General features: G+C 45.5%; 2 protein-coding genes across 3 annotated transcripts in view; both read left to right on the top strand.

Annotated features, from left to right (window-relative positions):
- The window catches only part of COMMD1 (copper metabolism domain containing 1), a 62,277-nt gene extending 47,717 nt beyond the window's left edge, over positions 1–14,560 (top strand). The window contains exon 3 of one of the 2 annotated variants that reach the window (XM_050972602.1): positions 897–1,021. In XM_050972602.1, the coding sequence (XP_050828559.1) occupies positions 897–1,004 (108 nt within the window). In that variant the 3' untranslated portion in view covers positions 1,005–1,021. Of the gene's footprint in view, positions 1–896; positions 1,022–14,418 lie in introns of those variants that run through there. The other variant, XM_050972601.1, reaches the window with a different exon arrangement.
- B3GNT2 (UDP-GlcNAc:betaGal beta-1,3-N-acetylglucosaminyltransferase 2) overlaps positions 1–22,312 on the top strand; it is a 73,974-nt gene that overhangs the window by 29,832 nt on the left and 21,830 nt on the right. Inside the window, exon 2 of the mRNA XM_050972599.1 lies at positions 14,419–14,457. The gene's annotated coding sequence lies outside the window, so the exon portion shown is untranslated. The remainder of the gene's footprint in view (positions 1–14,418; positions 14,458–22,312) is intronic.

Here is a 22,312-nt window from a genome sequence, read left to right on the forward strand (position 1 = left end):
GAGTGAGTGGAGATGTATTTCCTTATCATTTTCTATTCATCACCATTTTGAGGCACAGAATCCAAGGCAACCAAAAACTAGCAAGAAAAGAGGGGTTGTGTTAGAGGTCTGGTCCAGATGAAAAATATTGTCTGCAGTGGGTTTTTTTGACATGACCAGTGACCTTCTTGCCTCCTCCTTAATTCCTCTGCAGAGATGCAGTGCAAGGACCTCTTCATGTTTTTCCCTCATCTGCAGTGGGAGCACTAAAATTAGTCCCCTATTCTGAAAGACTTTGGCTTGCTTGGAGATTTTGTGATGGAAATTTCGTCAGATTCGTTCTTGAAGAGCAGTGCTGGGGGACAGTGGAGGGAGGGGAGTGCATTATCCTCCAGTGAGGGAAATCCCTCATGACTCCTCTCAAGTGGTTCACAGGCAGCTCCATTCCCATCCCTACTTGTTTTTCCTTGTGAGGGCAAGTGGTGTAGGGCCCCTCACTGTCTGAACTGCAGGTGCATCCCTGAAGTTGCTGCTGGGGATCGACCCCTGACTCTTTCCAGCCCGAGGTCTGTGACCGCCCTCAGCTTGGATCAGCTCTTGGGAAGATTGTGTGATAAGAAAAACACAGTGCGGTTAAGAAACAGAAATCCAAATCTGATGTTGTCTGTCCCTATTTTATTGTTTCAAATTCAGCCTGAAAATTGCAATAATCCCTTTGCAGTAACACAGGATTCCGAGAGTGGATTCAGTGTTCCTTCTGGAAAGCACCTCTGGGATGTTTTTCAGCCAGGGTGTGTTGTTCTGGTTTTCTAGCACACACAAAATGTATTAGATTTCTTTTTTGACTGCCTGGCTTTCTTCAAAAGTATTGCGGAAGTAACTGTTTTGAAAGTTCTTATTTTTTTGTTGCTTTTTAGGTGCAGGGGATGCTCGTGGTGCCTCCCCTGCTCTGCTGCCACACAACCACAAAAATCCCAAACCACAACCAAACACTGCCACTGCATTGGTTTGAAATGAGCAGCTGAGGTCTGTAATGTCAATTTAAGGTATTTCATCAGCATTTAATTACAGTCCTTTGTTAAGTGGCTGCATACGGAAGTAGCACAAACCCATAAAATGGTAATGCTGAGTTCTCTTCAAGAACTTGTTTATTGGGGATCCATTCAAAGGAGGTCAGAAATGCCAAATTCTCTCCCTGGTTATTTCAGGAGCACCATAATACCAATACCTTTTTCATAACTCAGGCTGATATTTTAGAAATGTCTTTACATTTCTACAGCTTGTTTCCAGAAATGTTAATTGGGCTTCTGGGATGAAAGGCCATTCCAAATGTAAAACTGCTTCCCAGCACTCTTTATCTCAGGATAATCCTTTTCTCCAAGGAAATTAAGGCACATTTTATAATATCCACTATATTACCAAGCCTACAACAGAGCAGAGTGAATGCAGGGAGCCCAGCATGCCATCTTTTTTCCTTGAACCTTATAGCTGTTTATCAAACTTTCAATTTCTGAGCAGCTTTGGCCCTTCTGAAAATGAAACTCCACTCCTGGCTTTGCCTCAGGCACGGAGCAGGCAGGTCCCGAGGGTGCTGTGCCTGCACAGCATCCTGGGCTCTGCTCTCCCTGCAGATGCCTTGGCAGGCTCTGGGAATTTAATCCCAACAGTTCTGTGGTGGATACAGACAACAGCTTACATGACCTGAGCCCAGCTTTGCTAATTAATGTGTGATATTTTTCAAAAAAGACTCCAAAGGGAGATGAAATGATGCTTTTGCAGAAGCAGTCATTTGGGTTTTGTAAACCCCACTGAGCTCTGTGTGTGTTGTAAAGGCTTGAGAAGGAAGGGTAAAGCAGGGGTGCAAGGGTTGGCTGGTCAGTGAAAATCCCTGTTAGGCGTTCAGCAGGGGGTCAGATCAAAGCAAGCTTAAAGAATGAGAGGAAATAAACCTGAGAATTGAATTATTTATTGCTGCTGCAAAATATGTGCTAACTCCTGTCTCCTAACCTTAAAGAAAAATGTAATAGGCATGGAAAGATGTAACAGGCATTAGCAGGGTTAGGAGAGACATGAAAATCCTGCAGGCAGGCAGGAAAGGCAGACGGACATTCCCTGTTCTCACTGGCATTTTTGCCTTTATATGCAGACCCCTTTTTTCCTACTAGCCCTCAAAATAATCCAAATCTTTCCATGCAGTTTCCACTACCTCCCAGCCCTTTCACAGCTAAGGGCTTAGCTTCCCAGGAAGCAGGGGGTTTGAAAAACAAGATATTTAAACCAAAACCAGCTATTTTTATCGCAATGCTGCACAGTTGTCCTGGCTTTGTTAGCACTTTTTGGTCAAGAGGGCAGCAGGAAGAGCAGCCATCGGTACAAACCCCTAGGCTTGGCAGGATTAAAAATCCTGTGCAGTGTTTTGATGCTTGAAAAGAGAAGAAGCACATGGATTTTAGAGACACAGGTCCACTCACAAATTTTACTATAGTTCCACTTCAGGACAGCCATCCAAAACCAGGCAACAGCATTTGGCATTGCACATCATCCTGCCCTTCCCTGCTTCTTTAGGAGAGGTGGCTCTCAGTTGTGTAATGCTGTTCTCCATCTCAACTCCCTGCCTGAAATCACAGCAGCATTCTGTTTTCTTTTATCTGAGAGCTGCTACGTGACTTCTTCTCCCACTCAAGAGCTGCAGAGAGAAGGGGGGTGGTGCTGAAGACAGGAGTGGTGTCCTTGTGTTCTCGTGGCCACAGAGTGCCAGGCCAGCATGAGGCCCACGAGGCAAAGTCCTTGGTGCTTAGGTTGGTCTCCCAGAAGGAAATCTTCAGACTGATCCCAGGAATGGGGAGGAGGTGAAATACATTCTATTTCTCTAGTCCTACAGCAAGAGCAGTGACCTTACATCTGCCAAGGGGAGCCAGTCACAAATGGGATATTTTCCTGATGCAGGAGAAGCAGGCTGTGGCGCTGTAGATTTACCATGAGGAGACACATGCCCACTCTGCTGGAGGCTGGTGTCCAAGCTCTGGGTGCAGGCCCAAAAAGACTGGTGGAGAATAAAGAAATGCACAGAGAATAAAACTGCTGCTGGGGAGAATAAAAAAAAAAGGAGACTTCTCCTCTGCTTCAAAGGCACAGAAAGCTAAATGAGCCATTCACATCATCTCCATTTTCCTCAGGAGAAGTGGTTAAGGTCTTTTATTGCCTTCTTCTCCCCTTGTTCACCATGAGAAAAAGAAAGAGACAACTAATTAAATATCTGATGTGCAAGAGCTGAAGCCTTTCTTTGCAGAGGTATCTTTGATTCTCAAGTGTTTATTTTCCTATTCAGTTTTCATATGCTGAGTGGATTGCTTATTAATTGTTAAATGACTGCTGTGCAACTCAGTTATGGAAATGATTTCTACTTCAGTACCACTTGCCCTTGAATTGAGAATGGGAGGTCAACCAAAATTAGATAACTTCTCTTCAAACCTTTCATCTTTCTGGAAAAAAATATGGTTCAAATATGATGCCTGTCAAGAGGACTATGAAGTTCCAACCTTAAAACAATCCTTGTGGCCAAGCTGGTTTGGGGTTCATATTGAGAACTGGTGTCCTGACCTGTCCTGATGAGACCTTTAAACAGATTAATCCAGGTGTGATGTTGAGTGTAGTGCAGAGCTGGTATTCTATTGCCCACATTCATTTCTAGAATGAATTGTGAAATCACAGATTTAATAAAACAAAGTTGTAATTTTAACTGAGGCAAGGAGAGCTGTGTGGGCAGAGCAGGCAGTCCCTTGGCTGCAGTGAGATTCTGCTCAGGCAGAAATGTCCTCCCACGCTCATCCCTTCAGGGTTGCACCTCCAGCTTCAACTTTCACTGTGAGCCTTTGCTTTTCACCTTACACAAGAAAAGAGGCTGAAAAAAAAAGAAAAAGAAAAAGGAGTTATGTATTATGCAGCAAATAATACCAAGGACATGTTCTGTGGTTAAAAAAAAAAAAAGGCAAAGAAAAATGCAAATCTGGAGCTTTTCCTATATTTTCAGAAGAGAACTGTATTCCTCTGGTGTCTCCCTGCTGGCACATAATGCTGATATTTCTGTGCATTTGATCTGAAAGTCACTGAGGTCAGTGCAGAGATTCTCAGTATCTTCAGTGGCCTTTGCACCACACTGAGCAGAAGCTGCTGTTGTGCTGATAAATCTGGGAGTGATGCCTGATCCCGGGCTGTGGAACAGCAAGAGCAGCAGTGCTGGAGGGGCTGTAAACCAGGCTGGACTCTGAACACGTGGCTGCCCCCTTTGCTGTAGGAGGTTTCTCATGGTGAATTGAAAGGCAGCAGTTTGCATTCGAAAAGTAATGAGGAAAAAATTCCTAAAATTATTTAGACTGGTGGTTTTTTTATTTGGCTTTTTTGTCTCCTTGTAAGTTCACACACTCAAACTGCAGAAAAGAAACAAATATAGTTATTTTGGTCCCACTGAGGAGACATGTTTGCAGTGGCCACATAACTCTGAGTAGATACTTTGGTCCTGATAAGTTCTATTTTCAGATCATCAGAAAGGTTATGGATAAATGCCATAAAAGCAGCAAAAATAAAAAGCCTGTTTGATCTGACTGCTTTGTCTTGTTAAATATTTTAAGAAGGAAAGCCCAGCTGAACGCTTGCTGGACTGCAGGCATATTTGCAAGCCTTTGGTACCCTGTTTATGTATTTTTAGATGAGCAGTTCTGCCCAAATGCCAGTGACTTTTCACCATCCATTTCAAGGTGTATTTGCTTGTAATTCCAGATGTGTGGGATCAGTGTGCCAGGGACAGAGGCTTAATGTTTCTGGGAGGAGGTGGGGATGCTGCTGGTGGTGTGTGTGCCTGTCTGTTGTGCCAGCCTTGTCTCTCCCTTCTCTGGTGGTAAAATGCCCTGGAGCAAACAGATGCTTGGCATTGCTGCTTGCTGTGAACAGGGCCAGGAGAGAAGGGCTTAAACAGCTGCCTTTCAAAAATAATTTCTGAAAAATGCCATTTTGTGGGCACAAAACATATTTGCTGTAGCTGGGTCATGCTGATCCCAGAGCTTAGGTGAAGAACATAGGGACTTTTTGAAATGGGGCTTTTTGAGAGCATTACCTGTTGCCATTAAGACACAGAAATCAGCAGAGGGTTTGCATGGCCTTTACTCACTACTTGCAAAACCAAAATAAACACCTTTGTACTTTTAGTTCAGCTCTGGGTGAAGAAGCATTTCAGCAACAGGAGCCACCTACCCCTCATGTGCTCTTGTTTCAGCCAATCCAGGTGTTTTTCAGGGCAAATGTGCAGGGTTCAGAAAGGAGCAGAAAGGAGGATTTTAAACATATCTTACTCCAAAATGCTGTTTCAGAGTAATTCTAATCTTTGGTCTCTTCTCTGAGAAAACCAGTTATGGCCTTGACTAAAGACTGATTGGAGAGGAAAAGCCAAGATCCTCTGGCCTTTGCCATCAGCAGGAGCCAACATTGTCTGCTCTCATGGGAAAGAAATTGTTTTAAGGTTACAGTATTGGTGATGAAGAGAGAGACAGGGACTCAATGGTCAGAGAATCTGAATTTATTGTGAAGTACAAATGCTTATATAGTATTTTAGGAAGGCTAGTAATGTTTTACTGCAGCGATTGGGTTAATCATCACATAAACAAACTTATACATTTTAAACATCTCTTGCTTTCAGAAGTCTTGATGTCATTTTCTTTTTCTGGTAAATCAGTCTGATTGAATCTTCCTGCAATCTTGATTTAATCCTCAAAGTTCTGTTTGCAATTGCCAAGGCATCCTGTTACCAAATCTGTTTTGCTAACCAGGTCCAAAGTCCATCATCTGCCTTGTGTCCTGATATCCCAATATTACGGAACCATAGAATGATTTGGCTTGGAAGAGGATATTAATTTCTACTCAGCTTTTGTATTTGAGCAGGACATTAATGGATTCCTGAGTCATTTATGTAACACATAAACATGAAAGAGCTGTGGAGGAGCAAGAGTGATCTCTTTTGGGGCTGCTAACCAAATTATTCAGCCTGCAAGCCAGCAGTACTCTCAGCCAGAATATGCCAGAATCCCAATTCACACAGACTCCTAAAGGTCAGGAATTCTCTGCTCAGGTTTTTAGTGCATTCTTTAACTGTGGGATTATTTCTAAATGCAGGTTATTTTAACTGTGTGTTGATTGGTTTGGTATAAAAGTAATTCTTACCCCCCTGAGTTCATTCCTGTTTTCCTGGTATTGTTCATTGCAGTAACAGAGAGGAATGTGGTTGACACTGATTTGATTAAATAAAAAGTTACATTAAAAGCACAGAAATTTCCTTGTGTCCTTAGGAGTTAACCAAGTTCCTCGTCTTGGGGATACCCTGTTACAAAAACATGCCCCAGTGGCAGGGAGGGTTTGATGCTGTGATAGGGTACTTCCTGAAACATTTTAGAAAATGGTAAATAATAACATAAAGTAGTTGAAACTTTACTCTGAGAAAGTGGGGGGGGGGTAGGTATGATAATGAGTGATGTTTGATTTTAATTTTTTTTGCCATGCTGAATGATTCCCATGTTAGGTAATAGGTAGATGTAAATTTAATGAAAATTAATTCCAGATCTAAAGAATGTTCTCACTAGAAAAGCTGGGTTTAGTGTAAAAGCAGAAGATGCATCAGTAAGGACTCTTGTTCTTAGACTAATTTCACAGTACAATTAATTGCTACAAGACTAAAAAACAAAGGCTAGCCTAGTTATTGGGACATAAAACATGTCTAGGGAAAGCTATAGACTGATATTTCAGCTCCATGAGCAGCCTTAAAACACCAAGCAAACAAAATACAGTGCAAGAAAACAAGGACAGCTGTCAAACAAGGTAGAAAAATGTAGATCATAAGTGAGGAAGGGCATTTACCCTCTAAGGTCCCCTGCAGAGGACTCTGAAAGGAGAGCACCTCACCTTGCAGTGGTTCCACTGAGAGACTCTGTTAGTGGAGAGCTGACACAGCAGGCAGGGCTTGAATAAGTGATGATGGAGCTTTCTCATCACTGGTACCCTTGTGAGAGAGCCTGATGCCCTGCCAGAAATGGAGGGTTTAAATAGTTTTTATATAGTTTTCCATGTAATATATATAACTGTATAAACTACATATGTATATATTCTTTATAGTTATATGTAGTTTTTATTTTAAATTTAGTTTTTTAATACATGATTTGTTTCAAATCTCACAGTGATATAAAGGTAATTTAATTTTTTTTTAATGCTGGCTTTATGTGCTTTGGTGTACAGTTTGATGAAGCTTGCAGATATCACTGGTCTTGTTTTGTTTTGTTTTTTTTTTTCCTTTTAAAACCTCTTCATGCATTTCTTAGTTAATGATTTTAGCTCTGCTTACACCTTTGTTGAAATAGCAGCTGGCTCAAGACCCAGCCAGAGTTGCATACCGGGTCTCCAAGACAGTGTAATTAGCCTAAGCAGGTTAATTGATTTATTTGGTATGCCATCACACCTATTTACCTCAAGCCAGTCAAGCAGCAGAGTTAAAAACGTTCCTGTTAAAGATTAAACATTCCACAAGCACTGTTTTAGGGTTTGAAAGAGCTGGAGCTCAGCTGTGCTTTCAAAGATGCTGGAATTCAAATGGAAACATTTGGTGTGCTTTCTTTGACAAAACAGTGTCTGGAGGGGCAGAGAGGGCTCAGAGGAGTGTGTGCTTTTGCATTATTTTTTAGAAACAGTTCAGATACAGAGAGGTTTCACTTTTCATTCCTGCATCAGGAGTTAGATCACAACACTTTCTGTTCCCTTGTCTCAATTCCATTCCTATCTCAGAAGGCAGAAGTTCTGGCAGTGCCTTTGGCTGGGATTACCCAGCCCTGTGTTTCGAGGCCTGCACTGCAGCTATGACCTGCTTACATGGTCAGTATTTCCCATGCCAGGCTGGATCCTTCCTTCCCCAAACTGCTTTGCACATATCCAAGATCAAGACTATGAGGGAAAAAAATACTTTGGAGGTTTCTTCTTAAATACCTTTTTTTTTTTTTTTTTTTTTTTAATAGGAAGTGCTGCAATGGTGGGGGTGAGGGGTGGTTTTGAGGTAAAAAAACCAAACCTTGGAAATGGTAAGCTCAAGGTCAGGAAGGTGCCTCTTGATGCCCTCATCAAAAGAATTGCCTTAAAAATATAAGATACTCTGAACACCTCAAGGTAGATACACAGCTCAATTCCAAGAGGATTTAGCCTAAGCTGAGCATGTTCCAGAGTGCAGATGCAGCATTATACAGAGTCAAACATCCACCACTCTTCAGTGAGGGAGAGCCATAAAGGGTTTTCTGTTCTCTGAAGCTCCTGTGACTGCAGCAGATTTTGTGGGGTAGCCTGAACCTCAGGTAGCTGAAGGTGTTGTGAAAGGGTGTTGGAGGAACCAGGTGAGCAGGCTTAGCAAACAGCAATCGATCAGGTGAGGCCACACAAAAAGTCACAGGCATGACCTTGCAAAGAGCCATTCATCAATGAGAATGAAATCTGCATTTTGTCAGCATAAACAGGTCCTTTTTTCTGCATTGTGTTGGTTCCAGCAGAACTCTGGCTTTTACAACCTTTCCTTTCTGACCACAGCAAGCTGCCCTCAGCACTGGAATGTTTGCCTCCCCTGATGAGCCAAGGGCCTGAGGGACATCCACAGTGGAGGAGCAGTGTCCTCCCAGCAGCTGGGAGCTGTGGTGAGCACTGAGTGAACAGAAATCGGGGATCACTAATTCCAAACCTGGGCTGGACATCCAGCACTTGTTCATTGCCTGCATTTGCACACTGTGGTGGAAGGTTTTTGGGAGAAGCAGTAGATAAGAAACCCCTGGAGTGATGAGTCTGTGCAAGGGCAGCACACAGGGCAGGGCACTCGGGGTGGGATGTGGGCAATGCATAAGCTCGGAAATCAGGAACAGTGTGATTTTTTTAAAAAGTCAAAAAGAGATAAATTGGAAGGTTTACAGAAACCAATGAAAGTTAATTTCACCAGAGCCAAATAAGAAGAGTCTTTCATAGAAGTATTGTCCTTTTTTCTTGTTAATTAGAAAGAATCATGTTATTCTTGTTAGCTCTTTAATGTGAAACATATAAAAGCTACAGCGTATGCTACCTTCTAATTAGTTATAACACTTAAATTATGGTTTGGCTTTGTTTTTCTTCAACGCTTGCTGAAAAGAAAGCTGCACCTCCAAAAGGCACAGAGAGCAGCAGGTTAAAGCTGCATCCATAAATGCTCATTTTTCATGTAGGATATAAAATGTGAGGTGGAATATTTTCAGGAGTCTGATAATGTAAAAGGAATGCCATTACATTTGCTATGCAGTATCAGGGATATACTTTTATCCTTTGGAATTGTTCCATTTTCTGCAATCCTTAATCTGCTTATTCTGTGATATTACAGGCTTGATGTTACATTAAAAGTATTAAAAATCTGCAATCGAGTTAACTTTTTTTTTAAGGGGATGTAATAATAATTTGCTTAAGAGGCTCTTGGTTCATGTAATACCAAAATAATGGAGAATTAAAAGGCTCTCACAGTTACAAATATTTGTGCTTTATTTTATACAGTATTAGGGAAATGCATTGCACTTTACATTAGAGTTTTTGAAGGGCATGACTGTAGATATCTAGGAAAAACAGCTCTAAATTGAATTTAAAATAATGAACTTAGTATTGTCAGAAATGTGGGAGTGTGAAATCAATGGATTGCAATCCATTGGATTTTTTGTGGAATTATCTAGATTTTGCTGTCATTATCATATGCCCCAGTATATCCTGCAGAATTCTAATGAATATAAAAATAACTCCAGGAGTTTGCAGTGGGATCACGATTGATGCAATGTGATAGAAGAATCAATGCAGCATCTCACACTTTCATCATTCTGCATTGGTTTGAGGCAACTTTTTGTGGTTTTATTTTCTTTTTGCCACGTATCAGATGTTCCTAAGATGAGACTCTAAATGGCAAAAAGAAATTGCTCTCATAAACTTCTGACATTAAATATTCTACCCAGTAGAACTACCCAGTTTAATGTCCTGTTACTCTGATTTTTGAAGAAGGAAATACAAGCTAAAATCCAAGGTTTTTCTTCTTTTTGGACCATTCATGCAAGGTGGATGTTGTGTATTGTGACATTCCTGCAGCAGATGTTTGTGTGGAAGAGGGGATGGGAGAGAGCTTTGCACATATGACGGGGCAGGTCCCTCTGACCCAGGCAGCCTGGGGAGTCGCCTGGGAATGGTGAGCACCAGGTGTCAGGTAGAGACCACCCAGAGAGAGGTTTGGAAGCAAGTTTATAGTGCAGGCGTGAATTTGTCAGGGTTTATTTTCTGCAGGGCAGCACAGTACTAAATTCCCCCAGTAATGAGTGAGGATAGTCTGCAGTGAAGAAAGGCTTCTGTGATAGAGCTTGGCAGCATCATTGCAAAAATGACTTCTGGATGCGCCTTTTCCAAGGAGAATGTGTTCTTGCACTGTTAAAAAGTGCCTAATTTCCATTTTGAATTTCTGGTTATGTTGAGATTTTGGGGGGCAGGGGGTGTGGTGTTTAATTTCTTTTCTCTTACTTTTTTTGCTATTGGGGAGGGCATTTGGATTTTTTTTCCTATCCCCTGCCCCCCTATTTTTTTCTTTTTTTTTTTTTTCTTATTTTTAAATTAGGATTTGCATTTGTGTACCATGCAAGCCTGTGAGCATGTACTGGCTCAGGCAAAACCTGCTTTGGTGCTGAGCCATGAGGTTGGAGGCTCACAGCTGACCATTACTGACCAGTGAACCTCATGGACCTGCTGGGATGAGTCCAAAGAAGAGTGATTAAGATGTTACCAGGGCTGGAGCACCTCAGCCAGGCTGAGACAGTTTGGGTTGTTCAGCATGGAGAAGACTCTGGAGAGACCTTAGAGCCCCTTCCAGTACCTAAAGGGGGCTCCAAGAGAGCCAGAGAGGGACTTTGGACACAGTCATGGAGTGACAGGACAAGGGGAATGGTTTTAAACCAAAAGAGAGTCAGTTTAGAGTAGATGTTGGGAAGAAGTTCTTGACTGAGGGTGGTGAGGCACAGTTTCCCCAGAGAAGTTGTGGATGCCCCATTCCTGGAAGTGTTCAAAGCCGGGTTGGATGGGGCTTGGAGCAACCTGTTCTAGTGGAAGGTGTCCCTGCCCAGGGATGAGCTTTAAGGTCCCTTCCAACCCAAGCCATCCTGTGATTCTGTGCTTGATTTTCCTGCTGAAATATAATTACACTTATGACTTGGGATAATATTTACAGGACAGTCCCTGCAGGTGTTTTATTGGAATAGTATTTACATGGAATTAGCAAATTTGGAGGAAGTGGGAGAGTTGACATTACCAGATGAACCAGACCTTTTGGCAACAGCAGGTTATACCTAAGCCCCTGCAGGTTTTTTCTTTTACTCCAGAGAAGCAATCTCTTAACACTTATTTGCAAAATTGGACAAAAATATATCAGCAGTATATTTATTCTGAAACGAGTATTTTGTCTTTTGTGTTTAATTGATGCCTTGGAACCAAAATGACATTTGTTTGTGCCCGTGGGTGTTGCTGGGGGAGCTGATGTGCTGTGAATTCCTGGGCACGTTCGCTGTGTGCTGGCTCCGAGTCCCGGCTCGGTGATGTCTTGGGGACCAGCTCCTCGTTTTGTTTATCCCCCACCGCCTTTGGTGTTCTAGCCTAATTTGCTGGTAATGGGAACGGTCAGATACTCATCTGTGCTAACCTATCTCTGGTTTAACTGGAGCCCTGCGCTGGGGTACGAGCCAAGCCCAAAATGTCCCAAAAGGCAGCACTTCTGAACTCTCCTACTTTTTGATTGGAATTCTGACTCCTTTTTTTGGCTCTGTTCATCAAAAATAATTTTTAAAAAATTAAAAAAAAAAACAAAACTGGGGAGGCTGAAATTGAATGTGGGTTCTTAATTACAATGAAGGCAAGTTTTGGTGGCATTACAGATTGGGTTTTTACATATACAAGGGGTAGCTCAATCTTTAAAAGAATAACATCTCTTCCGGAGCAGTGCGATTGCATTGACTGGCAGGCTCTTCAGAGCACATGGCTGCGCTGCCTGCTCCAAAAGGATCGGACCCAAACCCCTCCAATCCTCCCACTGCTCCGGGAAGCAGCTGAGTGGGTGCCCAGGTCCAGGAGCACTCGGCTGGCTGGCTGTGTTTGCACACAGGCACACGAAGCTGATGCTTTCGCGCTGTCTGAAGAGCTTTCCTGGTAATTCAAGCTGGGATAATTCCTTTACAAAGACCCGCTAATGATCTTACAAGCACCGCGTCGAGTTGAGACGGCTTCTAAGAGTGGGTCTGGCGCCTTGGCTGGTGGCTTTGAAATGCTGAATGTTGTTGTAGGATCCTCCAAATCGAGGGGAAATGAATTTGAATGCGACGATATGCTAGTTCTGAGGGGTTCCTTTCTGTTGTTCCCATGTAGTGGCTAAAACTTAAAAATATAACGTGTATCAAAGTTGCTAGAAAGCATTTTAAGTAGCCGGCCAAACTGATACAATAGAGAACAATCGTAACTTTTTTAAGTTCTCAATTTCTGGGGGTTGGTTTTCCAAAAATACATAGGGTTTTAAGTATAGTTCCCAAGACAGAAAAAGTCGTGCTTCTTTTAGTCTCTCATATAAATATTTTTGCAGCACTCTGTTGTTGCAGCTCCTAGAAAACTCGATTCAAGTGCTGGGGGCAGTTTGTGTTTCTTGGATGTTTTGTTTTGCAGCTCCTTTTTATAGCCCGGGCTCGAGAAAGAAAGGGAGGAGGGGTGGGAAACTGTGGAGGGACAAAACCAAGGCGGCTGCAGGAAATGGGGGCCCTTTCCCACACCTTCCTCTGGGCATCGAGCTCGGCTTCCCAGCCTGAAGCTGAAGCCCAGGTTCCAGCCCGGGCAGCAGCAGTGCTGGGCTTCAGGACTTTGAGCCCGTGGTTGGCTTTAGTTTTGCTTAACTCCAAGAGGGCTGAATTATTTTTTAGCAGTAGGAAGGATCAGAAGGGATGCCTTTTTTCCTGCTGAGGATGAGCAGGGATACCATTTGTCCTGCTCCTGGAGGATGCCTTAGGGAAGGAATAAGGATTTCTGTATTTCACGGGTCCATCTTATTTTTTGTTCCGTTTTTCATGGGGGGATAAACTAACAAAGCATTAAATAAAATTGAAGCTCAGTTCTGAGCAGCCTGATTTACAGCCCTCTTGGGTCAGGTTTTAGGTTGGTGTACATGAGAGTGGATAACTAGACACCGTCCAGCCCACATGGGAGAGTTTTAGCTGCTTTATAGCTAAAAGAATGTTTCATGAGTGCACTTAGGCTTGTACCAAGTGGCAGTGTCTTTGTGTAATCAAAGAGTTCTGTGTAATCAAAGTGTTTTGTTTTGATCAACTTACATTCCTTTTCACTGACAAAACCTGAAGAGGGGAACAAAAAAAAAAGTCCTCCTTATATCTTAGGCTCAGGCAAAAACATCTCCAGAAGTAGGCGCTTCCATCTCCTCCTGTCCACTCACATTCCCCTGTGATTAAGCCATAAAATCAGCTTTAGCAGATCTCAAAGGTTGCATGGGCAGCCCTGGCCTGGTTAAATCTGTAGATGGGCTCACATGACTCGGGGTGCAGAGTTGTGGCTGGAAGGCCTGAGGAGTCACCAGGAGCTTGGACTTGGAGGTCATCCCGTGGAGGACCAGGCCTCTGCACAGCATGGCACTGCCACTCCTTCCCCAAAGGTCAGGGATAGAAACCAGCCCCTGGCTGGAACACAGGTGGAGCAATGGGAGGTCAGGTTACAGAGAGCTCTTGTCAGATCTTGTCTGTGAAAGGAGACTTGAAATGTGTTGCAGATACTGGGATTATTTTGGGGTGGTGAGAAAAGTTGCTCCTCCTGCAGGAGCTGTTGTGTGAAAGCCTGCTCTGGACTTTTCTAGTCAGGTCTGGAAAAGCAAGGATGCTAAAACTGGGGGGATCCAGCAGGAGCTGAAGAGGCACTGGCTCTGCAGTCCCATTGTGCAGCATTTGCTCAGGGTAGGCTCATGCTATCTGGGTCTGCTGGTGTCCATGGAGAATGGTTCATTCAGCAAAGGTCTGGGCCGGTCTTCTCCTCAGAGCCTCAGGGGTTAACTCCTGGATTGCTTGAGATCTGACTTTTCCAGTGCTTCCTAATCAAGGAATGCTCTGAGACATACTCCAGGATTTTGTTCACACTTTCTTATGCAGTCTCCTGCAAACACATTTGCCTCAGGCAGATCCCACTTGGATTTTTATCAGTGATACAAATTAGTGCTCCTGATCAGACAGGAAAATGCAAGAAAGTCCATTGAGAAAGGGAGTTAAGCTGTAAAATTCCTCACCACACTTCTGCACAGGGATCAAACATAATTATTTTTCTCAAATATTGTTCTCTGTTCTTTTGTAGGAATCGGAGTTTCTCTGCCTGGAGTTTGATGAGGCCAAGGTGAGCCAGATGCTGAAGAAACTGTCAGAAATAGAGGAGAGTATGACTTTGTTGACTCAGACTACTTAATCAAATAAAGAGATTGCAACTTACAAAAAAATGACCCTTGGTACATTTTCATAAATCCTATTTCACATAAAATAGGGGGTGCTGGTTAAATCCAGATTATAACCCCAAGAATGGGCTAAATCACACTGTGAAGCTTTCTCATCCCCTCCTCCCAAACTGTTTTCCAAGCTGCAGCAACACTGTTTCCACAAAGCTTTGCATAATCAGGCCTTGGGGTGTAGCACAGCTTTTCTCTTTATCCCCTCAGTCACTTCTGGAGTCTTCCAGGTGCTGTGGATGCTGGGCTGGATGAACAGCAAAGGTAAATTGGCCAGTTGTGGCAGAGGAGAAATGAGCAGGAGAAACAGGCAGATTTGGGGGAATTCATGTTTATGCTTCCAAACCATGGACTTTATAGGACAAATCCACCTCTGTGAGCTCTGTCTGCTTAAAGCCCAGGAAGGCAGATGAAGTGCAGGGAGTTCAGGGAGCAGAGGCACAAACACATCTCTCTGTACCTGTGAGCTCTGTGCTGCTGAGGATTCAGTGGTTACCAAGGGCTGGCCAAGCTGGCTGCAGAACCCAGGGGACCATCAAGGGAACATCTCCTGGGCAATGGGAGGTGCTGGTTTTCCAAAAGGAGCAGTCCTGCGTGTGCAGAGCACCAGCTCTTTGCTGGATGGTGCCTTCAAAGCCACTTCTGATCTGCTTTCCCAAAGACCATCCAGCCTCATCATCTTCTGGCTCCTGGGCCATAGTGGTGCAGCCCTGGCACAGAGCTGCACGCTGTGTTTGAGGGGCCAGTGCTTTGTCAGAGCACAGCTGAACTTGGCTGCTCCTAGTCCTGCTTTTCATGGCTTGGTTTGACCTGAGAACGCCTCAGATGGAACCCAAGGTTTGTAAGTGCATACAGCTCAGCTCAGAATGTGGGTAAAGGAAAATGCCCTTGGCAGCCTGGGGCTTTATCAGTAAAACACTTGTGTGAGTGAAGAAATCTGCCAGAGGCAGGTCAGGGGCTGAGGATCTGGACACTGCCTGGATGGCTCCTGGCTGTTGCAGTGCCCATATCTGTGCTGGAACACCCGCTGCAGAGCAGCTGCTGCCCCTGCACTGACAGAGGCTCCCAGAAGGGTTTCCAGTTCCCAGTGTTTCCCTTCAGGGCTGTGACCTTGCCAGCCTGGTCGCAGCAGGATGTCCCACCACACTGAACTGGCTCGGCAGGAGCTGAGCCTGCGCAGGCCAGCACTTGGACAGAGCAGGAAGGAAGGATCTCCTTCCAGCAGAGCTGCCTGGTGGGCCTTAAAAAGGTGACAATCCTGGCTCCTGATTTGCTCTGTCACTTGACTGGAAGGTGTGTACACACGTTTGGTTGGAGGCTACATTGCTTCTTGCCATTTGATATTTGCTTCATAAGCAACCTCCTCCTGAGCTAAAATTACATTGAGGGCTTGTACCAATATAGAGATGACAACATGAAATGTTCTCGTGCCATAGCTAAAGCACTCCTCATCACTTCTCCTTGAGAATTTATTGCTTGTGGAGTTGCCAGATTGCACTTGGACACAAAATCTCTTCAGAGCAAGGGAAGGGCACCTTTTCCCATCTGCCTGGTCAGAAGGGGAAATATCCCTCCAGCCAATTTGTGTCCCTGCACAGAGAATTAACATTTCCTTTGCTGTGCCTGTCCCACTGCTGCGTTTTCTCTTAGAGCCTCCTGGTTCTGCCCTCTCATCTCATGGAGCCCCCAGCACCTCTGTTTCCCCAGCTGTCTTCAGCTGATCCTTGTCAGAGGGGAACTGGGCTGTAACCACAAACGGCTCCTCGTGCTGCTCCCTGTGAAATGAGTGCTTTGTGATTCTCTGAGCTTTGTGTTGCCTTTTTCAACTAAATTCATTCAAGTGCTTTCTGTGTTTTAGGACATATTTTAAAAAAATCAAGGTCAGGGAAGGATCATGATCTTAAGTAGCTTGCACTGTGTCAAACATACTTATTGTTTTATTTTAACATGGTCAGAGGATAGGAAAATGTGCTATAAATGGAAATTAAAGAGAAACAAACTGGGAACAGATGTCAGGAAGTATTATTTCATGCAAAGAATAATAAATATGTGGAATGGCTAACAAGGCAAGGAGCTGAGGCAAAAAGTCTAGGGGACATTTAAGAAATAATTGGATACTTTCTTAGTTGAGGTCTGAAGTGGTATGTTTTTATGGGTGGATGCTTCTCTTTCTTCCTAATCTTCCCTCCCCTGGATACCTAACCATCCTCATTTTCTTCTTGGTGGATCTTTCTAAACTTGGTGGATCTTTTGTGCAAAACAAAAAAAGAAAAAGGAAAAAAAGTGCTGAGTTTGTTGAGGACCACACTGCTCTGTCCTTGGTAGTCACTGGGCAGCAAAATTGTTCCTGCTTCACCCAGTTTGATATGGCAGGGAAGGGGGTGCTGTGCTTCCCGATGCTGTAATCTTCAGCTGCTGCTGGGACACGAGGTCAGGCTGGCTCCTTGGCAGGGCTGTGCCTTCCTGCTGAGGTGGTTTCTGTGTGTGTACATCCATCTGCCCCTGCCTGCAGAGTGTTCCAGCCGGGTGGCTGCTTCTGGCTGAACCTGGAAGGGACAAGGCCTCCGGTGCCACTCTGCTCTGCTGCCTGAGTGAAAGGCACAAGCACCCGTGGCTTCTGTTGGGATGTCGGGATGTCACTTGCTATCTGTGGTCCTGCTCAGTATCTCTGTGGTGCTGGCACATGACAGCTCCTGTTCAGGAGAGATTTCATAAATCCTTCCCCAAAGCCCAGATGTAAGCCAGACTCATCCTGAATGCTTGGCCAGGCAATTCCTGCAGTGGCTGGGGCCACACGTGGCTGTTGGAATCCCGCATGGATCCAGCTGAGCAGACATCCCAGCACAGCCCTCTTGGCCACTGGGGCCTCATCCAGCTTTGGAGACCACTGTGGTTCCTGCCATGGCCCCAGCTCCTGTGCCCGTGTGCTAAGCCAGGCCAGCAGTGGGGCACCAGGGCCGTCACCTCCTCCTCCTCTTCCTCCTTCCTCCAGGGAAGCCGGCAGGCATCACTTCACAGCAAGGAACGAGCAGCCCAGCACGGCCAGAGGGGGAAAGGGAGGGAGGAAGGGAGAAGCAGCGGGAAGAAGGGCCGAAGGAGGGAATTCCACCTGAGGGGGGCTTTGGCACTCCTCAAATGCAGCCAGGACAGGAGCAGGGACACCGCTCCGGCCAGTCTCCAGTGTCCTTAGGCTTAGGAAGCTGTCCCCACAGCGGTACCGCTGCTCTCAGCCGTGCTGGGACACTGGGGCTGGAGAAGGCTTGGTTCCCACCGGGGGCTGGGGTTTGATCCAGCTGCGCCGTGCTGGCTGCCGCCGGGCCGGGCCGGGCCCCGCGGCTGCTGCTGAGGCCGGGCAGCCCGGCGGCTGCGGCACTTGGCTGCTGCCCCGCTTTGGCCGGCGTTTCCCGGCCGAGAGCTGCGGAGGGCAGGGGCCGCTGTCTCCACGGTGAGCAGAGGCAGCCCCGGCACCGCTGGCTCCCGGTGACTCGGCCCACACGGGATGTTCGGCCCGGCCCGGCCCGGCCCGGCCCCGCCGGCTCGCACGGAGCTCCTGTTGCAGCCTTCAGCTTCCTTTCCGTGTCGCCCTTTTGCTCTGCTGAAATGCCCTGCAGGTATTCCTGCAGCCGCTCCGTGTTTTTTGGGGGTTCCTCCAGGCTGCTGCTCGCTTCATGATCCAGGAGCTCCTGAAATGTCTGAGTGCTGCTGCCTTCAACCTCCCATTGCGCCCCTGGCAAGCCCCGCACTCGCTCTCTGCTTGGCAAGACCATTACTCTTACTGCAATTTTCTCTTCTCTTGGTCTGCATATGCCCAAAACTGCTAAGATTTTAAAGTGTTCTTCTAGGATATCTGTAGTTTGAAAAAAAAATACAAAAATGGCCTAGGCACACCATGTTTTTCCAAATCGAAGCCAAGCCAGTGCTGGTTTTTATAACGTTTTGGGCCAAGGAAAGCAGCAGATGATGATATACTTATTTTATGTTGGTGTTGATTTACTTTCTGATTACTCAGGTTGCTTTGTCTCTTCTTTTTTTCTTTTTTCCTTACAGGCCCTTTTGCAAGTGTAAATAATAGTGTGTATGCTCTCATTGTGTCTCACACAATAGGAAGGATTTTGCAGGAGCCCATAATCTCCACATTTTACTGTGCTTGGACTTTTTTAATAACTCATTGATATTTTGAGAGATTTTCTTTCCTGTCTGTCAATTCTTTGCTACCTATTGATAAAACAAATTTCTCACCATTTTTCTGAGGAGATTTCCTGATTTAAGTATTTACTGACCATTTGTAGGTGTGCAGGTGTCTGAGAAGTTTTACCCCAAGGCTCACACTGGCCATAGATTGTTGACAGAAATGTTTTCTTCTCCTTCTGGGCAGTTTCAACAGTTTATTTGCTCATTCCAAATATTTATGAAGAGGTCCTCAGTGCTGGGGACAGAGGGAGTCTTTTGAATAAGGGGAATGCAGTGGTCCCATAGCAGCAGCCACTGATGACTTTTTAATGTGTTGTGTTTCATGTGGCTTGAGACTGGAAAACAGGCAAGGGCTCCTTGCCTTGAAGCTGGGCCCATTAAAATCCTCCTCAAAAATTATTCCCAAATTTCAGGGAAGTGTGGTTGGGTGTGTCATTTAATCCAATGTGGAGGCTAGAGCTGTGCTCCTGGGTCTCCCTCACTGTGCTGTGAGGGGGTACAGATGCCAGCACAGGGGGACAGGCAGCTGTCACCGTCAGTGCACCTCCCCTCGGTGCTCCAAAATCCAGCTGTTTCCACTCATCCACATCACACTGGTTCAGCCAATCTTTGCCAAAGCTGTGGAAGATGCCGCCTCTCCTCAAAAAGCACACACAATACCAAAGATGTCTTTTCCCAGTAGAGTGAATCCTGTGGGTGATTCCCCGGGGCCACAGAAGTCCCAGAGGACACGGTGTGTCACCTCCCATGGAAAGGTGGCAAGAGGGACACTGCGGCAGCCTCACCTCTGAACTGCCAGTGCCACGTGGGAGGTGTTATTTTGGGATATCACCTGAGCTTCTTGTCCAAGCACAAAATTGTGGGTGGTGCTGTGGAGCTTCCTTCCAGCTGTGATGGGACTGACCAACCCCAAGCTCAAGTCCCCAAATGCTTTGCACTTCCTCCTTCCTTTTAGTGGTAGGAAGGCAGATCTTGCAGTGCAAGAATTTGCAGGAAAACAGGTTTGCAGGCATGTCAGGGGTGGAGATCCCACGATCCCACCTGGGGGCTTTGACCCTGGGGCACTTGCAGGGTTGTTGCAGCAATGGGAGGCTCCTGAAATGTGGAGCTGTCTGAGGGCATCTGTCAGCAAGGAGGTACAAGAAAGATTTCCCCAAAGATGTTCTCCTGTTTATTATTTTATTATTTTTCTCTGCACACAGGTGACTTGGCACTTGCATTTTAATTGCCTTAGTGGCCAGCAGCACTGGAACTCCAGCACTCAGCCATTAGCTCTTGTAATGGGATGGTATTGGAGAGTACATAAAAACAGGTAATTGCATAAATGGCATTTTTGGATGCCAGCAAGTGCCTCAGACCCTCGAGGAGTGACATTTTACAGGAGTGGATGGGAGAAAAACAGCAATGACAGCACAAAACCCAAACCCATAGTGTTTCTGAGAGGAGCCTGAGAGGCAGCAATCATTTCCTGAGTTTTCTGGCCGGTTGGCAGCCCTGGCTGAACACAGCACTGCTGGGAAACCATATAGTGCATTTCAGTAATTAGTGGCACTTTTTCTGCCTGGCAAATCAAACCTCAGAGGGCATTAGAGCCTTCATGGTGTCTCTGCTCTTGGCAGCAAAAGGGAGAAATAAGCAAAGCCACCTCAGGAGTGGATGGGTGGCCCAGGAGAGAGAGAGAGGTGTCTGCTTGATCCCAGCCACTTGCATGTGGCTCAGGGCTCTCCCTGCACTCACAGAATGCAGCAGCCACCCCGCTACCCTCTGAAAAACGTGGTGGCCTCCTCCATCACGCAGGAGGCATCTCCCTAAAATAAACTCACTCCTGCAGAACCTCAGAACAAATCTGCATTTTTCTGTGGCCGAGGAACAAGGTGTGTAGAGTTAAATCCCTGCTCCAAGATCCTGTGAGGCAATGGCATGCAGAAGTACAAGGCATTTTAAAAAATGTCTCTAGAACCAGTGGCTGGGAACTGTAAATGCCTTCCAGGCAGTCCTTTGGCACATCAGGAGATGAGCAAGCAAAGCAACTGGAATTTATAAACTTGCATAATTAATTATTCTTTGCAAGGAGAACAAACATTCCCATGTTCCAGCTCTCTTAGGGCCTTTGACAATTGGGCTCCTTTCTGTAAATAATGTTATGTAAGTTTATACATTTCAGTTAGTGCTTGTTCTAGCTTCTTCACAGCCCAAGGATGTTTTCACTCCAGTTTATTATTTCAGCTGTTCACAGATCATTTTGCCCTGGTGCATCTATAATGGGATTTAAATTAAGATGCTTGCAAGCAGTGTAACAGTAGTGAAATAGTGTCTGGAAAACATTGGTACATACCCAGGGAGAAGGAAAGAAAGAAATTAGCTTTACATTGCAGCACTGGGCAAAGTGTCTTCTCCCTTCCCCACCAGGCAGGATAGGATTCCTTCAGTGCTGTACCCGGGCTGCATTGCAGGGCTGCTGGAGACACGGTGTAATGGCCGTGGATGCTTTTATTCCAGAGCACGGGAGCACCTTTGAGTCATCCAACAGCCCTGTAACTGCAGCATGCTGCAATCAGAGCTGGCTGAAATGCTTAACCCCAACGGCTTAATCTCCAGCCATTCCAAATTAGTACAGCTCCATGAACTCCAGAGGACTATTTACATGAGGGAGGTTAAATGTGCACAGGATCAGGCACAAAACCTGCAGTGATTCTGTACTTGGGGCAGTGGTTTACTGATTTACAAGGCTAGATCTCATCTCTGCTGGTTTCTGAAGTTTTATTTATTTATAGTGAGCACTTCCATGTCAGGGGGATTTCTCCATCAAGCAGCACAGGGAAAACCCTTCATCTACTTCAATAATGTTTCTGATCCCAGTCCCTAGTGCAGGAGATATCTTCCCTCCATGTCATTCTTCAGTAACCTGTGGCTATGAGGCTGGATATTGAAACTTGATATGTGGATTATTTAATTTCCCTTTGTCCTGTCTTTTATTTCTGAATGATTATTTATTATATTATTTATTATCTGCAGATCCTACAATAACAGGAGAAAACCTTAGTGATCTCCTCCTTTGATCTATTGTAATTCTGATGTGCTGGGAGCCACATCCTGCACCTGGATGGGCTGGGCAGTAACAGAGTGTGTCTAGGTCAACACTGAGACATGGTAAATAGCCCATGGCCTCTGGGGTGGCTTTTAGGAGCACAAATCCTCCTGAAATGGTTACAGGAGAACAATGTCAGGTGTTGGGGGAAACCAGGTGAGTCATGAGCGCTTGGGGGAAGAAGCCATCGGCAGCGGCAGCGGGATGCTGCAGGACAGGGAGCTGGGAGTGAGGCCCTAGGGTGCTCTGCAGTCTGGGCACCAGCGTGCTGGACAGGTCCCTGCACCCAGGGCTTGTAACTGCTCTCCTGACAGAGGGCCCAGAGGGCTGGCACAAATTCCCTTCTCGATAGAGCCTCATGAGTGCCTTGGAATGTGCTCCAAAACAGCCCAGGTAGGTCCCACCCCAACGCTGCCACAATAAAAAAGAGCCCAAGCCCTCTCTTCACCCTGGTTTTGGTGACCCTTCTG

The sequence above is a fragment of the Serinus canaria genome, chromosome 3 (genome assembly GCF_022539315.1).
Source record: "Serinus canaria isolate serCan28SL12 chromosome 3, serCan2020, whole genome shotgun sequence".
NCBI classification, from domain to species: Eukaryota; Metazoa; Chordata; class Aves; order Passeriformes; family Fringillidae; genus Serinus; species Serinus canaria.